Consider the following 18,514-nt stretch of genomic DNA (forward strand, 5'->3'; position numbering starts at 1 on the left):
ATGAATTCAGGGAATATTTCTTTTCAACTACAACAAAAAAGAATGGTCAGCTTTTTCAGTTTCCACTTGACCATCTATATTTTATATATTTGAACCCCAACCAAACCATTCACCATCCAATTCCGCGCGTGTATTTCTTATTCCTCATCAATGCATGACCATGCATCATCATGATACAATGCTTGCGGCGCACGGTATAACGACCTCACCCATTTTTATTAGCATATGCCCCCCAATTAGGGCCAAACTGATGGAAAGGTGAAATAAAACTTCACAATCACCACGCATTTCTTCGCGAAGGGCTATGTTCGAACCGCTCGTTATATCGCCAGCACGGGCTAATCCCCTTGTTGACCGGAAATTGTGCAAACGACCGACGGTCAGGGTCTATAACGCGAAAGTAAATGAACCGTTCCCACAAATCAATCATACGCAACCAATCAATCAGCCAATCAATCGATCCATCCACGTTACCCCACAGCAGCTTCCTATAGTGGATGGAATCTAGCACGTTTTCCCTCTATCTTTCTCTCCCTCTCTCTCTCCCTTTCTCTCTCTTTGTCAAAAATAAAACGCTACTACTACTGCTTCGACAACAACAAAACAACCATAAATTCACAGATGCGGCGAGGGGCGCGTCATGTCGCCGGACGGTAAGGGTTGCATGGATCGGAACGAGTGTCTCGATCTGCCGTGCCTGAACGGGGGCATCTGCGTGAATCAGGAGCCCCGGTTGCGCTACCGGTGCGACTGTCCGGACGGATTCTGGGGCGAAAACTGTGAGCTCATCCAGGAGGGCCAAACGCTCAAGCTGAGCATGGGCGCACTGGCCGCCATTCTTGTCTGTCTGCTAATCATATTGAGTGAGCATTTGACCTGTTTTTGATAAATATCCACCTTTTGCTGCGGCAATAGTTTCGTCTCGTTTTCTTTTGTTTTGTGTTTTTGCTGTCCGTTAATAAATGTGTAGTTTGATTTTTGTAAGCCTTTCGACCACGGTGGTCTCTTGTTACTGTAGTACTATATTTAAATCTGCATGCTTTTGTTAGTACATTGCTCAAGCTTTTAGTAGTACTCATAGCTCCATCTCTCTCTCTCTCCTCATCCTCATCCCATCCCTTTCCATTATCCTCCCTAGATCTTCTTATGCTTTCGTCCATTTAAACAATCTTTTTTCTTCTGAAAACTCCGCCAAAAGATGGCGTGAGTGTTAACATAGTGTGTAGCTCAACCCTCCACCCCTAGTGAATAGATAGTTTTGTGTCCCCCCTCTCTCACTCTATCGCGCGTATTATGTCCGATTTGATGGTAATGCTAATAACAAAATGGTCACCAAAATGTGGTAAGTAACCTTTCCCCGATGTGCCGTGCTAATGTTGTTTTGTTTCGTTTCTTTCATCTTTTCATTTCATTCTATGTATGTTCCATACCACACTCACACACACGTTCCTCTCGATGTTCATGTTTATGGCACTTTGGCTTTTCAATTATGTACCCACAAATACACACACACTCCCTCGGATTCTCGTACGGATGTCGTAAATTGAACACACACACACCATTTCTTCGCTCGTTCCGTCGGATGATTTTCTCCATTTGCGTGCCATTTGAACGTGTCGCGTGTCACGTGATCTCGGAATCTCGAACCATTCAAACAAACTGGAACAATGTAACACACATCCACACATGCATAAACATACACAACACACGTCCTGCATCACTATGAAAACAAAAACAAAACAAAAAACCACACATCCCGTGTATGCGTGTCGCGAGCGCAGATGTCCTGCCGGCTATAAACCGTCCGGGATGCGATGCGTGAACGCGAACGAGTGCCTGTGGCATCCGTGCCAGAATGGGGGCCGCTGCCGGGATCACCATCCGCCGAAGGCGTATGAGTGTATCTGTCCGCTCGGATTTTCCGGTGCACACTGCGAGCTCGAGCTGCTCGCGTCCGGCATCCTGACGCCTTCCCGGGACTTCATCATTGCGCTCGTCATCTGCGTCAGTACGCTCATACGTAAGTAGCCATTACCGTTATCCGGGTGCCGTGGATCGGAAGTTCATTTGCTGACACACATACAAATACAATACACACTAACACAAACTAAGAAATTTTAAACTAAGAAACACTTACACACACACTAACCTACCTGTTAATACGTTTAACTAACACTGTTCGAGCCCAATGCGATGCGTGAAATGGTTTTGAATGGAATTGTTGAAGTGCGTTTAAACAATAGTTTGCTTGGGTCTTGTTTTTACTTTCCATCATCATGTTCGTATGCTTTCATTATAAAATGGCAATTCAAGCTGTAAGACAACTATCTACAACCTAGATCATTCTGTACAATGCTTTTGGATAACTTCATGGGGCTAATGTTACATTTGAACCAAAATAGACCCAAATTTTATCTTCAAAGGTCCAATTCATTGTTGTTGCGTCTTATTCATTCTTTTAACTCATTCTCTTAAATTGTTAAACAACTATTTTTTTTTTGCAAAACTTTAAATATTATAGTGAATCCTTCAATTATTGGTTTCACTGGATTAGTTTTGTAATGTTTCGTTACACCATATCCTTCTTCTTTCTCTAACTAAGCCCCTCTTAAAGGCTAACTGTTACTAGATATAATATAGATATAATAATTTTTGAAACGTTTAAGCACTTAAACATGAAACTACTTAAACGAGCACTAAAATAGACACACCTTAATGAATTTGCGATGATATTTGTGTGGCATTATTTTGTCGTTTTGTGGTAAAATTTTCTATCTATTGTTTACTAGGAGCAAAACATTGTCAAATTTTGAATCTATTTCCCTATGTCCAAAACATAGAGTTTCATTTCTAAATCATCTAGACTTTAAATTTAAAAAATCAGACAAAAAAATCAACAAATATATGTTTTTTTATATTGAAACGGCGTTCTCTCACACGTTTATCTACTGATACATGTCAACATTTCTCAAAAACTTGAGCTTTTTGAAGCAATAACTTTTACTTTTCCTGAAAAAAACAGTTTCTGTGAAATGTTCGTACAAATCCATCATAAATCATTGCATACGATTTGGTGTAACACATTTCCATGCAACACAATGCAGTGCAATTCCATGCTTAAAGCGATTCCACACACTCGAAATGAAGCAAATATCCAAATAACCAATCCATGGCAATCGAAATCGAAATGGCAATCAAATTCCATTCAATTTCGCCCCTCGCCCAACTTTGTCGTACAACCAAAGGATTGGGTAGGCGGCAAAGGGAGAGAGAGAGAGAGAGAGAGAGAGAGAGAGAGAGAGAGAGAGAGAGAGAATGAGGTGTTAGAAATCTCTTTTCAAAATTCGTGCCAATTGTTGTGACAATATCGCGCATTCAATTTGAAACAAAAATATCATCCATTTGGAAATATCGGTATATCTTGTTGAAAAAACGGACGACGGAGAACTCTCTCTCACTGGGAATGGCAAAGTTGAAAGAGCTTTCAGCGAAAGCTTTCAATTTCACAGTTTTGCTTTCTTTTCTATCTTTTCTCCCGGTTGTTGTACCCCTACAATCGGAGCGGGGGATCAACAATAGATTTTTTGCATGTGTGTGCGTGTGTGCGTGTGCTAAGGGAGAGTTTTAAATATACCATGGATGGGGTATTGTACCTTCACGACTGTATGCCCACACATTCCCACGCACGCACACTCACACGGAAACACGTCCACAGCACATTCCAATGCGGCTGCCATCATTGACAAGAGGGTAAGGGGCACGTGGGTAGAACCATTCTAAAACCTCCCCTGTGAGCGCACATTTGGCGGCACTTTTTTTTCTCAACATTTTGTCAATTGAAAGTGAACTTAAAAACAAACAACAAAAAAGACCCTAAATCCCACTCGCGAATGGATTTCCCACGCCCCATTTTTGGTGGACTCTTTTTCTTCACAACACACACACACACACGAAAGGAGCACTTTTTACCTTACTTTGTTATCATCATAAGCTTTATGTGTGACAGCTTAGTCTGGCGTCCGCCCGGGGCCCGCCCTTTGCTGCTGTACACTTTCGCGTTCGCGTTACAGGACTTTTCAATCTATCACCACTCGGGTATATTGCCATTTTCACCACGCGTTTTACGTTCGTTTGTTCACATTCGTTTCGTCCGCTTGTTCGTTACACTCCCTTCGGCGCCCCATCACCACAGTACACCACTGGCAAAAAGGAGGAGGGAGCACAGTGGCGTACATGGGGTTTGTATAATGCACACTCACTGTACACCGTAATGCTCGTCGTCTAACTCTTACTAGCCCTTACTACTAAACCCTTACTAGCTGCTACCACCACTTTAAACTTCACTGTTTGCGTCTAGCGCACCATTTTATACGACAATAGTTTAGCAATTGTGTGTGTGTATTCTATTTTTTTTTTGTAAAATCTATGTTTCTTTACTCACTATATACGTACGTCAATTACTTACACTCTCAGACACTCACTACGCGCAAGGGGCTTTTGTGGATTCTATCGAACAGTGTAGTCGATTCGCTTCATGCCATGTACCCGCTTTAAAAGCTTTCCCACCATCGTGACTGCGGGGATGCGTAATGCGTTTCGAGGCGACGATTGCACTAGTGTTACTTTTGCGATAAATCCACATCGGCCGCGAGTACAGATGAGAGTGTTTGTCTGTCCTGTCCTGTCCTGTCCCGTCTGTCTGTGTGCATGTGTCATTACCAACGAGAAGTGACAGAACGACAGAACCTTGGGAAAAGGAACATCTTTTTCTTTTCCCAGGCGAGTACTTTCGTTCTTAAACTGCTCACAATGTGGCACACACACGCACACATACACTGGCTAGCGGAAACGTGACCATTATCTATGGCGCATTGTGTATGTGTGTGTCTGCTCGGTGTGTTCCTAGCATCCTGTGCGGTTCCGGATTCTGATTCAATATTCCTTTTCACCACGATCTCGCGGTCACTCGGCAGCATGAAACGTGTGCCTCGGGGGTCAAATTCCAGTCTATGTTAACAGAAGAAAAGTAGCACAAAATCACTTCAACCAAACCACCACTGCGAGGGTGGTGGGTGATGGTAATAAAAATCCAAGATGCAATGGTCATTTCGGTCCATTTAGCTCATGTTCTAGAGGTGGAGGTTGTTCTACTATCTTTGGTCCGATTTTTTTTGTTTCTTCTATTCTTCTATACCGTCCACTCTTTCACACAATCCGTGACCCCTTTTCGGAGTGAAACAAAAACTAGGATTATGCAAGCTGGCAGGCCAACCACCATACAAATGGAGGAGGACCTTGTGTGAGTGTGAGAAAACCGCCAAAACAGACCCATGTGACAAGCGACGGTGAAGTGAGTGCAATAAGAAACCCTTTCCAACTGACCACCACTACAATGGTGAAGGGTGAATTCGAATCGAACGGAAATGAGCCTGGACCTTGGACCTTTTCGGTAGTCGATACTGGGAGGGCAGGACTTTGCCCAACCAGCATAGCGCCGTACATGCGGGAACACACCGAGCGCACACATTAGCTAGAGAATAGAGAAAAGCACGGACAGAGGCTAGCTGACTGGCAGACTGTGTCTTTCTCCATTTTTAATGCACCGAAATTGAAACCTCTACTAAACTCCGTGTACCCTTCGTGCCCGTCCGGTTGCCTTTTCCCCGGGGTCTTTTTTTTTTCTTCCTCCCATCTCCCATCTGAGCAGTACTGGTGCTGGTGTTTGTGGTGTACAACCGAAGGCGAGAGTCGCACATCAAATATCCGGGCCCGGATGATGACGTCCGGGAGAACATCATCAACTACGACGATGAAGGGGGCGGCGAGGACGATATGACCGCTTACGACATTACGCCGCTGCAGATCCCGATCGGACCGATGCCGGAGCTGACGCAATGCAAGATGCCGCCGTTGATGTGTAAGTGTGCGAGCGTACGACGCTGGTCTTATCGGACGAACATGTTTTAATCCGTACGTTTGTTTCTTCTTCTTCATTACAGATCCGGTCATGACAATGGGACCGGGACACGAGCCCAACGTGGGCATGTTCATCGAGGAGCACAAGAAGCGGGCCGACAGTGACCCGAATGCGCCACCGTTCGACGATCTGCGCAACTACGCGTACGAAGGAGGCGGCAGTACGGCCGGTTCGCTCAGTTCGCTACAGTCAGGTTAGTATCGACTTTACACTTACCAACTCATTTTTTTATTGGTTTTAGTTAGCCCTCCCACCCTCCCCTTTAGGGCTTGAATAAATAGCAATTTTTAAAAATCAATTACGCTCATGCTGTATTACGGCGATAAAAAGCAGACAAAGTGGGGACAGAGAATTTTTCGCTGAAAGCTCGCCTCGTTGTACGTTGTACCTAGAATTTATGATTGCACATTAGCATCAATTAAGCTGCACAAATAAACTGTTTCAATATTGAGAAACGTCGTGTGCGCGCGCCCCATTTGCCGCTCCGAGTGGGTAAATTATGCTAAAGCCCGGTTCCCATCTCGGAGGATTCGCATGAAATCGGTGGTTCATGATTCATGATCTCACCTTTATCTACGTTTCGCACGTTCATATCACACGGTGAAAAGTATGTGCACAAGCACACGTGCACACGACAAGCTTTTATCACGATTTTACTGATCCATCAAATAAACAAAGCTACCGGCCAAAAGTCGACTATCATAAATAGTGGCATTTTTTTTTCTTTTGTTTTGCCACCACTGAACAAAAAACGGTATAAACCAAAAACGAAATTGAAGTCAGGGGAGGGAAGGGTGTATAGGCGGCGAGCCTTTAATTTGCTCTAGGCGAAACGGGTACCATCGGCGCCAAAAGCCACATTATCGTCAATAATGTTTTCCCAAAAGCCTACCGGGGTACATATTAACATACCGGTTTGGATGACAATATTGAATTATCAATTCAATATTCTTCTCAGTGTTTACCTACCACCCGTTTCGTCCATCATCCACCCCTTTTTTTTTGATGTGCCCACGAGCGTGCGTGCTTCCAGTGCTGCAAAGGGAGGATGCAATTAAAAATTAAGCATATCTGTTGTGGCACGCAATTTGTTTTTGGTACGTGGAGAAATTAATTTTTAAACATCTGCTCTATGTTTTTATTTATTTATTTATGAATTTTATTCGATTTTGATTCGAAAATGAAAAATTTAAGAATGATCGTCCCAAATTTTGATTTTTTAAATAAATCAATCTATTCTTTGGATTTTTTTATTGGCATACACTTCTTGCTAGATGTATATTACTCTTAAGTCTTCAAACATGTCCCAATGAAACAAACATTAGACTTTCTGTTCATCAATCAACGTGTCGGATCATAATTTTCTTTATTTTTCTGATTTGGCGCAACCACCTTAATTGGCCAGGTCTAAGACCTGCAAATAAGCCACTTATGAGCTTCTGTGCTATCTATGTAACATATTGGTGGACATCTATACCAGGATATCTTATTCTGTGTATAGGAGGGTTCTCGGAACATACGATCCCATTGCGGGAATATTTGTTAGGTGCTATGACTTTGTGAACGTACCACGAGACATACTAAACTATCATTTGACAAGCAATCTATTTATATCGAATATTTGTAATGTCCGTGCTCAATTGTTTAAGCTTGTCAAATTGTCTTGTGTGTCAGCTCAGTGTTTTAGAAACTAAAATGCACCACTAACTGTAATACAGGGCTCTTCAGTTGTTTTCATAATTTTGGAACACTTTTTAGACTCTTTCTCGTGTGAAAATGAACATGATGTGATGCGAATTGGACTGTAAATTACCCTTTTTTAGAAATCCGCATTTGGAATTCCTATTGGATTTCAATTAGAAAGGATATTGAATTGTGGAGAAAAATATCACACAGAACATGTTTGAACCTAGCTGAATAGATTCAACAGAATGCAATGCAACAGATTGAATACCTCAAATTGAATACCCAAATCGAGTAGAAGAAAATATTCTTGACCTTTAATCTCCTTTAAATTTGTTCGCAACATTAGCAAATTAGGAGTTGATTGAGCAAAATGAGACAAGGTAATACACCAATTGTCCTACGCATTTTTCAATACGGCTCTCTATATTCACTGACGTATTTACTGTGGCTTTCATAAGCATTCCCCTACCCCATTGTCATCTCGGTGGGTTGTTGTAGCAGCGAAAGGAAAAGCTAGATTTAAATCAACGGTGACACTGGCGATGATACGCTATCGCTATCAGCATCATCCAGTGTGCTCCAACGCTGCTGTACCATTTTCAGGGTCAAACAGGGCCAACTGCTTTTGCGTCTGTATCCCCAGAATAACAACCGCCCAATAGAAGCGTGCATAAGCTGCTTATGCGTAATACATATTTCAATTTCGTTTTTGTTTTCTCTTTCACCCCTCCCACATTTCTTCCCGAACGCCACGAAACCAGGCACGGATGACGAGGTGCAGGAGTTCGACTACCTGGACGCCTGGGGCCCCCGGTTCGACAAGCTGGCCAACATGTACGGCGATCATCATCCGACCGAGCTTGATGATTTAAATTAAATCCTAGCTCGCTCGATCGATGGCACCACCAACACCGGCATGGCGTATGGCTCTCCCTGCGCCCGCGCCGGTCGGTTTTGGGAAGCAACAAAAAAGAAGCACGAGCCCAGAAGGATGTAGCAAGAAGAAAACCAAAGGCAAACTGGAAAAAACGATGCACACAACACAAGCAAGGGCTGAATGAAGGGAAAGATAAGCGAAAAGCGACAACACGAAAACCGAATCACAGGTTCGAAGATAAGACACAACAACAACCCCGCGCAACAGGCTGGCAGGTTGACCGAAATTCAGATTCAGTCCGTCAGTCTCCACCATCCTTTCCCGGGCACAAAGCAAGCGAAACATTGGGACAGAGTCAAAGAAACCCCAAACAGACGACTGAAAGGAATCAGCCTCTGGGAGATTCGTTGCCAATAAGCAACCGACTTGGTGGTGCACGGAGTTGTGCGTTTTTATGAGTATAATTTACTTATAAAATAAAAACCCCCATTGCGAAGTAGTCGGCGGGTCTGAAGACAGCGCAGGCACACAGTCCTCAGTCATTCAGTCATCATCACCAGCTCATCTTCGTCGTCAACAACAGCAGCTGCCCATACAAAAAACACACAAACACCGTTTTCATTTTCCAAACGTCCAGTTCATCCTGCGCGGGAAGGGAAGAAAACCGTAGAACTGCCATTATACTACCCAGCTCGGATACCCGTCGGATAGTGTAGCCGCACCGGGGTTGGGAACTTATTTTTCTAAGTCACTCAAACACACACACACACACAGAAGCCACAAAACAATCGGTTTGGCCTAAGCGGAGACGACTACTACTGGAGCAGCAGCAGCAGCAGCAGCAACAGGCCGGGACAGTGCGAGGTGAGTGGGCTGCATGGTTAGCAGAGCCGGGCGATCCGCGGCCATATACAGGTTTTACAGTAACTATATGAAGTGCTTTGGAAACAAATAGAGCGGAGTGGTATCGAGTTCCATTTTCGGTTCTTTTTGTTCTAACTCATGCCGCAAGAGAAGCGAAAAAGGCAACTACAATCTCTAATCTCGATGAGGAGTAACCGTTTGTGTGTTCTTGATCCCCATTTGTTTCTTTCTCGATTGATGCCGATACAGGCTTGGTAGGGTTTTAATTGTTCCGAATGAAAACGAGTGGAAAAAGGTTTCCGGTCATGGTGGCATAGATGCCGGCTGTCCTTGGAAAAAGAAAGAAATGCAAGGATAGCAAAATAGCGACTGAGATGGGTGAATGTTTAACACAGTATATAAGAGAGAGAGGAAGAGAAAAAAGCTGACGAAACAGTAATAATAATGGAGGTATTAAAGAAGCAAGCATAAGAGACAGAGAAAGGAAAAGCATACTTTAAACCAAAGTTTAATTATAATCATTGTTGAGATTACGGTTAAGGTTACGGTTAAGCGCGCACGTCTGTGCGTTTTGAAGGTTTGCAGGCTTCCTCCCCATCGGTGGGAAGAGAAGTGTTTGTATGTGCGTGTGTTTAATACTGTTCAGGGAAATCGCCATAGCAAGCGAGACGTGTCGATTGACGTTCAGAGACGATTGGAAAAAACGGCAAACGAAAAGCCCAGTGAGAGCGAAATGATCCGTGGGGAGAGTTGGGAAAACTTGGGAAGCAAAAATGGTATGAATTATCGCTAAAGAAGATCAACGAAAAAATGAAGAAAGTCCCCCCAGAAAGGCCGATACACCATTTCGACAGAGTGGCCAAATTTCGACTCAAGAAATGATAGGGGAGGATGCGTGTTAAGGCACCCACACCCTCCGTAAGCGAAGGAACACTTCCAAACGAGCGAGCGAGCACATTTCTTCACATTTTCTTGTCATTTTCCCTCTTTTGTAGGGGTCTCTGTTGTCGCCCACAATTTTTGAACAAAACGGCCATGAAAATGATGATGATGATGGTGGTATAGTAATAGCTCCGGTCCTTCGGGTTCCGTTCGGGCGTTTTGTGATGGTTTGGAGATGGTGGCAGACAATATTTCTTTCCACCCGCCACGCAGCAGCGTGTGTCGCCCCAACAGACGAATGAGAAAGTGCTGAAGCGTGAAAAATTGAAATGATCACACCCTCTGAAGGGGGGGGCTCTCCCCAACATTACTTTCTTCAGTGAGAATTGGGAACCAACGATCTACGGATATATCAACAAAAGCGCTGACATTCCTCGCACGCTGGACGATGTAAAACTTGGATTGGATTGGAGAGACGTGGAGGGATTTTTGTTTTTTTGTAAGATTGTTCACTGTATGTGTGCCTCGAGCCATATCGGACAAATTGTTGAACTTGCTGGGCACCGTCCCAGTCTCGCCTATCACCAAGGGGACAATCTTTTGGAAGGCAAACTTCCAGCGCGCACCGTACCGTGGAGCAATATTATCATCCCTACGTAAATGACTTTCTTGTCCGTGTGGCGCACCAGTTTGCCTGTTTCTTCTAAAAGCTTACATGCAGAAGAATAGCTTTGCACCTCATTTCTAACATCACGTTTCACCCGCAAGCCAGCGAGCTTGGAATGAAAGCTATGACAGATTTGTGAGAAATTGAAGAATTTGGAAAGGAAAGTATTCAATTTTTCCCCGTAGTGGAATCTCGACCTCAAAACCGGCAGTGTTCCTTTCGTATTACGGAAATTTGGGATTGTGTGCTACACCCACAAGCCATTGAACGATGGTTCGTTTCTTCCTCCCCTCACCCTCGCGTCAAACGGCAAGCCGGAGCGGTTTCAACGAGAGATAAATTATGATACAATTTAATTTTCGTTTCTTCCATACTCTCGTGTTGAGTTGTCAGTTACGGTCAACTGTTACGAGTGTGTGTTTATTGGTGCCACAGTATTTGTGTTGTTTTGTGGTTTTGTTATTCGCATTGTTCGCAACCGCCTATTCACTTTTTAAGGAGAATGGCTGACTTTTATGTATATTACGTTGCCTTGTATGTTGTACCTCTCTACGTAACGTTTACCTTATCTTCTTTTTAGTAGCAATAGACTGTTTTTTTCTTATTGAACTTGTTTTTTTTTACAAAATATACAATATTAATACATCCAAATACAACCACATACACACAAACAGCAGCAGGGACAGAGTATCAGGGGAGGGCAAGAGAAAGGGCAGAAAAACTCGCCCGAAAAGTACACTTAAAACATGTTTTTTAATCTTTGTACATAAACATACAGGCAATAAATGGGGATGTGCGGTACGGTAGAAATGATTTTTACAAACGCCATTACAATACTTTTACACATCTACTACATTACACATACAGGGCGACTAATATAATAGACAAAATCGACTCAAACTCGAATGGTACTACATTCAATACATCGGTCACTAAATATTAAACTTTTAGTGCGATAACTTTACGTTAAGCCCCGGAAACCACACGTGCTGGTTTTTTTTTTTAAATGAATATCCAAAAATACGCCATTCATCCACACCGCTGTATCGAGCGAATAACAGCATTACAACCACTAATTGCATTACACGAGCCGCTCTCGCTAGCGGCAGAGCTAAAAAAGCGACCTTCGTAAAACGAACGCCATCGCTTTTTATGTTTTTGATTGAAAAATCAATACTACAAACACGAGATTTTTGAAGGTTGTTTGGTGTTTTCTTCAATGGCCAACAACCGCGTTTGTGGCATCACTCAAAATTGTTTGGGGTTTTTTTTATTATTATTGAAAACAAGTAAACTCGTGTTCGATTCACCGGAAGAGTGACCTTTCGGAGTGTGTGTTTTTAGCTCGTCTCTTTTGAATGTTTACTTTCACGCTTAAGCGGTTCCGGGAACGAGCGTGGACTACTAGTCTACTCTATCTATTTTCCACTAAACGGGACAGCAAACATATGCGACCAGCTTTGACTGTGAACGAGCATCGATGTGGTCATACAAGCACACACATATGGCCATTGAGTTTTGTTTTTTTTTTGCTCTTATTGAGCTGTCAATTTCTATTTCTATTTCAAACCACAAAAAAAAACGTTCCCACTACTTGTTGTGGTCCGATCGGGGAAGCATGGAACGGATGACCGCGCCGGAACCTGGAACATTCGAACCACACACACACACACTTCCTCTGCCTCGTGCGCTGTTGTGTGTTGGGTGGTTCCTTCCTTCGCTCTTTCGCGAACTCACATCGACTTGTGCAAAACCCAGCACTCACCCAGTCAGTCAGGAAAAAGCTTCATCAAAACGAACGCGCGGAAGAAAGGGAACCAAACGCCCCGGAGCGGAGTTGTAAAGTTTCCCACTTTTTGTTGTACAGTACACACAGTTGATGGGTGTGTGTGTGTTTTGGTTTTAGTTTGTTTTCCTTTTTTAAAATAAGATAAACAACAACAACAGCAACAGCAACAGTAGCTAATAAGGCGACAGCCCGGCTAAGTAGAGTGAAGAAGTGGGAAAGTTTTGTAAAGAGTTTTGTTTTGTTTTGCGCTTGTTTTTGTTTTCCATTTTTATGTGTTGTTTCCACAATCTTTGTATTGGTTTTTGGCTACAAACAATACAAAAACACACAACTACACACCCATACACACAACGAAACCTAGGGGAGGCAAATGGACGAGGAACCATATGTTAGAATGATTGTTTTTATAAAACATTGAAAAAGGAACGCAAGAGCGGGCTAGCGGGAACATTTGGCTCGAGCTGACCTCCATTATTTGTGAGACATTATTTGTGCGATCTCCTCAATTTCGCACAGAACCTTGTTGATTGAGGTTTGAGCGTTTGCTCTCCATGAAGTGAAAGATATATCGGTGTGGACTATTTTTGTGTCGCTCTGAATGCCTCTGAATGATAGTAAAACTGGCCATGCCAGTACAGCTTGGAACACATTTGGTGGAAGGAATGGAAACGTACACGATTTTAATACAATATCACACTCAATGCAAGCAAACATCAACCTTTTTAGACGTAAGGAGTCGTTTGTAGTGTGGCCAGCATGGTGTGTACGGCAGTGTATTAGTACATCTCACCATTCCCGTCGGTCTTGAATGTTTTGAGAAAGCTCTTTAGCGTAAGTAAATCAAATATACAACAAACACACAAAAACTCCTAAAAGATGATGATGAGGCCGTTGCACCGAATGTAACGTTGCACCGAAAGTGTAGTGTTGTAGCTTTCCCATCGCCAACATTCTACATTCCGAAGCAAACTCATACACATCGTCATAAGCGCAAACGAGCAGCACCTAACTCTGCTAGTGGTGTAGGCTACTGTATTTTAAAGTGCTACATATGTAAATGACTTTGTGAAGTCTTTTTCTATAAAAAGATTTTTCGCAGAAAAATCCCACTCATTAGGAACAGGGGATATTGGCGGAGAGTAGCGACAGGGAGCTATCTCACTCTCACCTATACTACGAGTATTCAAAACATTAACACACAAACCCGTATTATAAACACTGCTCCAGTTTTTTTTTTTAAATGACGGATCATAAAAAAGCATGTGTGTGCGGCCGTAACATAACTATGTCATAAGTAACAATTTATTTAACGAATAAGATAATGTATTAACTTGTAATAGGTAAAAAGAGAGGAACAAAACGAAGAACAAAAACGAGCGCAAAACGAAACAAAACTGATATTTTACACACAAACACACAGACACATAAACACGTATCCAATGACTGTATAAAAAAACGTATTACTTAAGTAAGTAATTATTTTAAGTTTCGTTTTACCACTGCTCGTGCTGCTCCGTTGTTGAGTAAGAAATTATGTAATAGTATTTTAATTTAACGATAATTTAGCGACCCATCAAGTTTCCAACAGAAAAAAAAGGAAACTGGTTTTTAATAAGATATTCATAGTTGTGGTGTACAGTGCGGTATAAAAACGCACGCGAAGAGAAAAGATATGCTTTTCTTCTTTAAATTGCCATATTCTTATTTTTACTCCTCCTTTCAACAAGTGAGTTGTTTTTTTGTTTGTGTAAAATCGATTAGTCTGGCATTTATATTCACAGAAAGTGTGTTACCCTTTTCAAGCAGCCTGAAAAGGGGAGAGGAAATAGGGAACCGTCTCTGCTGGGGAGTAGTATCGAGTGAGGTCAACGCAGTAGAGCGGTCAGTGCACAGTCTGGGCGTTTAATTATGCGACAAGTAATGGAATGAAAGTTTAAGCAAACTTTCCATAATGGCGATAATAGCTGTATTATGTTGATTCTCGGGGATTGTCCCAGATTGTCCGTTTTGCTATGCATGTGCAATGCATTCGATTCCCAACGCTTTTGTGTATTCCCTCGACACCCTCCCTCCTAGCACTTCGGAATGTTTTTTTTGTGTGTGTTTTTCAAAACCCTCCTCCTTTAAAATATTAACTAACCTCTCCACGCTCACACACATACACAACGTGGTAGAATTAATTTTAAATTAAACGTAACTGTATGATATTGTCGTGCGCTGTAGGTGGTGGCGCCCGCCTAGGGGGAGAAACGCTCAAACCGATCATTGAAGAAACGAACTTCAATGCGTTGGCGAGTGTGTGGGATCTTGTTCTTTTTTTGGTGGAGATAATTTTTAAACCAATGCAAGGAACAACAAAAAAGTATTCATTAAAAACACACACACACACATATTAAACACATCGGGTAGAATATTTAGTAGAAAAAGCAAACACGAACAAAAAAAAAAGGAAATTCATTGCGGGAAGAACATCCCACTCCTTTCCATCACACCGAGCAGCAAAACACTAGACTAAATCGGCATACTCATTAGCTAAATCGAACCGCGGAGACATAATTAGCAAAATTCGTAGTATTTGTAAAACGGAAGGCAAACAAACTCAACAACAAACTCCGATTAAAAGACACGAACCCTAATCACCCTTTCAATTACAATTTCTTCGTTTAGCTATGTGTGCGTGTGTGTTGCACCTTTAATACCATCGCGACATATAACCATTTGCACATTCCTTTTCTTCTTCCCACTTGTGCTGGGATGCAGAGTTTTGTGTTTACTCTATTGTTCACTAAACTACGGCACGAAATAACGCATAACATAATGAAAAAAAAAAACGAAAAACATATGCTCAGCCATTTCATATGGTAGTAATTTATACACAACACACACATACGCGATGATGTAAATTAAAAATAAAATTATTAAACTGAGAGAATGAGTTGCTCGAGAAAAGAAGGTAATAAACACTTACACAACATGACTGTACTTTGGGTAGAAACAGTGAACAAGAAAATGAGAGCAGAAAACGAAACTGACACAGCAAAACGCACATGAAAAAAAAAGATAACAAAGCAAACGTTTCTGTATCCTAAAACAAAAATGATAAACACTAAGAAGAAAACCATGTTAGATTTATAGAGTAACGAAAAACTACACACACACACACCTTCATAGAAATAATAAAAAAAACAACCCCAAAAACAACAGAAAGAGACTAAAAGCGAGCCGAATGAAGGTATCCTAAGCACAACACACACACAAAAAAAACACAATAGGTTTGGGGAGAACGCAGCAAGAGTCAACTCCTCTCAGACAAACAATTCCCATCCTTTCTTCATAATAACACTCACTCACACTCACCCACATACACATACTCCTTTTTGCGAGATCGTTAGTTAATTGAGTGAAAAACGATATATACACTATTATATATATAAATATTAGTGACTTTTTAAAAGAAGAAAGAAGGAAACAAACAATACCAGAACAAGAAACCCGCAAAACGAAAATAGACTAAAAACTACACTGAATAGAGAATAGCGACCGCGAGATAGCTACAGAAGGGTAAAACACATACACACACACACACTAAACAAGTCACGTTTATAGTAAATAAAACGCGCGAAAACGAAGAAAAAGCACCCTGCAAGGAGACAGAGAGAGAGAACCGCGGGCAGCTAAGTACTTAGTTGCATTGCAACTGTGTATGTTGAAAAGGCGCCACAGTTGAACGAAGTTTTCCTCTTGTTTTTTTGTACTTGTTTATCCACTGGAAGAGGAAGTACATTGAAGAGTTCATCAGCCGGCTCTCCCCATAAACCTCTTCCGCATCAGAAAGTGAAGTGAAGTGAAAACATTTAAAACAATAAAAACAAAGGCTATCATACACCGAATAGAAAGAAAAAAGTTCGAGAACGGAAATGAAACAGAACGAACGAAGATAAAGAGAAATTAACAAAAAAAAAATACTGTAAACATGGCGAACGAAAGTGGTGTGGTGTTCGTTCCTTTGGAAAAAGAACTCCAACTTCTAGCCAAGTGCTAAACGTGGAGGTGGAGAAGCAACGCAGCAACGGAGCAGTAAATATTATTAATATAGCGATACCAAAAGTCCTAGTTGTAAATATAGTGAAATGATATTAACAAAAAAAAACAATGAAAACAAACAAAAACTACTCACAGCTCCTACCACAGCCACGCTCCGGCCCATGGGCTCAAGTCATCGAGGCCATGTGGCGAGCGTGTGCCGTCTTGGGGGCGAATGTGGTGAATGTGAAACATTATTTTTTTCCCATTGCAAGTAATATCTTCAACACATACCACGAACGGGATAACTCCAACAAACACAACAAACACTCAATGACACACACACTAAATATAAACATCATTCCCGGAATTACAAGAAAATACTCACAGTTGTTCGACGGACAGTTCGAGGACAACATGAATCAATCCTCCCGTTCGAAATTCTCGTGCGCGAGAAGAAATCCGTTAAATTTGCCGATATTTATATATGGAAACACTCCTCCCCACATTATCAGCGTGAAATAGAAAAGTCTTTCCTTGGGTAACATTTTTGTAAAAGGATGAACCAGAACGTAATAAGTCCAGTTTCTATCGATCCTCATCAAATACATCATCCCTCTTTCTCTCTATCTCTCTCCATTGCTCGTTCGTACATCTGCGCGACCAGTTTGAGAGTGGAAAGCAGGGAAGAACAATATTCTAACCATACGTAGCGAGAAGAGCGAAAGATGTAAACAACTCAAAACGAACACTAGAACACCGAAAAAAGCAGCGTAAAATAGATAAGTGTAACAGAAGTACTATTAAAAGGAAGTGAAACAACATCTTAATGTTTAACATCCAAACACACACACACACAAACATCATCATCATCACTAACATCAACCAAATCAATGACCGTGTTATCGCATTTTGTGAAAATATTACACACCTACACGGGGAACCGAAACTAAACTATTGTCTCGAAATAGAGAGAAGAAGAGAGACTTTACAGAAATGAAATTAATGGTTGGACGCATCAAATGAAGCGCGAAAAGTGCATTGAAGTAACAACATGAAAGGAAAGAAGAAAAATAGAAGAAGAAACACACATAAAAAAACCATAATACATTCACAAACACTGAAACACAAAAGCACGCAAGTGAAAAGTAAAATCGAAATCGTTCAATTATGGAAAAAAATTATACAAGAAAACATGGAAAGACAAACACACGAACAGAACAGGAAGGGATTAAAAGAGAGAAGAGAAAGGAAATGGTAGCGAGAGACAGAGAAAAAAAACATAGTGGAGTAAGAAAAACTAAGCAAGAAAACTGAAATAAATTGCTACAATGGGAAAGTAACTGTCATAAACTGGAAAATTAAGCGTTTATTAGCTCAAGTGCCATTCAAATCCGAACTCTTAACAAGGAAAGGTAAGTTCGTCGTGAGATCATTGCGTTGTTTTCGAAATGTGGTAAGTTTTTTTGTCCTTTTATTATGCTACTATCGTTTACTATTCATTCTAAATTATATGTAATGCTTGAGATGTTGAGAAATTATATGTAATACTTCAGATAAGATGTTGTGAGACTTTTGTTTTGCGCATGTTTTTATTGTTGAATTTAACTAATTATTTGCTGAATCCATGAATTTTTTTAATGATGTACAGGATTTTCCAATGGTTTTGGTTGTTTCCTATATTTTTTTTATGTGTTCTTACGATTTTTTCATCGTTTTCCAGAATTTGTTGGTTCAATTGTATTGATG

At 41.5% G+C, this 18,514-nt stretch overlaps 1 protein-coding gene across 20 annotated transcripts in view; it reads left to right on the forward strand.

The window, feature by feature from the left end:
• LOC121596416 (neural-cadherin) overlaps positions 1–17,951 on the forward strand; it is a 270,549-nt gene extending 252,598 nt beyond the window's left edge. For 14 of the 20 annotated variants that reach the window (XM_041921323.1, XM_041921333.1, XM_041921336.1 and 11 more), the window contains 4 exons: positions 622–863; positions 5,708–5,917; positions 6,000–6,170; positions 8,425–17,951. In XM_041921323.1, coding sequence (XP_041777257.1) covers positions 622–863; positions 5,708–5,917; positions 6,000–6,170; positions 8,425–8,540 — 739 coding nt within the window. In that variant the 3' untranslated portion in view covers positions 8,541–17,951. Of the gene's footprint in view, positions 1–621; positions 864–1,781; positions 2,021–5,707; positions 5,918–5,999; positions 6,171–8,424 lie in introns of all 20 variants that reach the window. The other 6 variants (XM_041921332.1, XM_041921334.1, XM_041921338.1 and 3 more) reach the window with 1 other exon arrangement.
• Positions 17,952–18,514: the final 563 nt, after the last annotated feature.

Source organism: Anopheles merus, chromosome 3R (assembly GCF_017562075.2).
Source record: "Anopheles merus strain MAF chromosome 3R, AmerM5.1, whole genome shotgun sequence".
Classification (NCBI taxonomy): domain Eukaryota; kingdom Metazoa; phylum Arthropoda; class Insecta; order Diptera; family Culicidae; genus Anopheles; species Anopheles merus.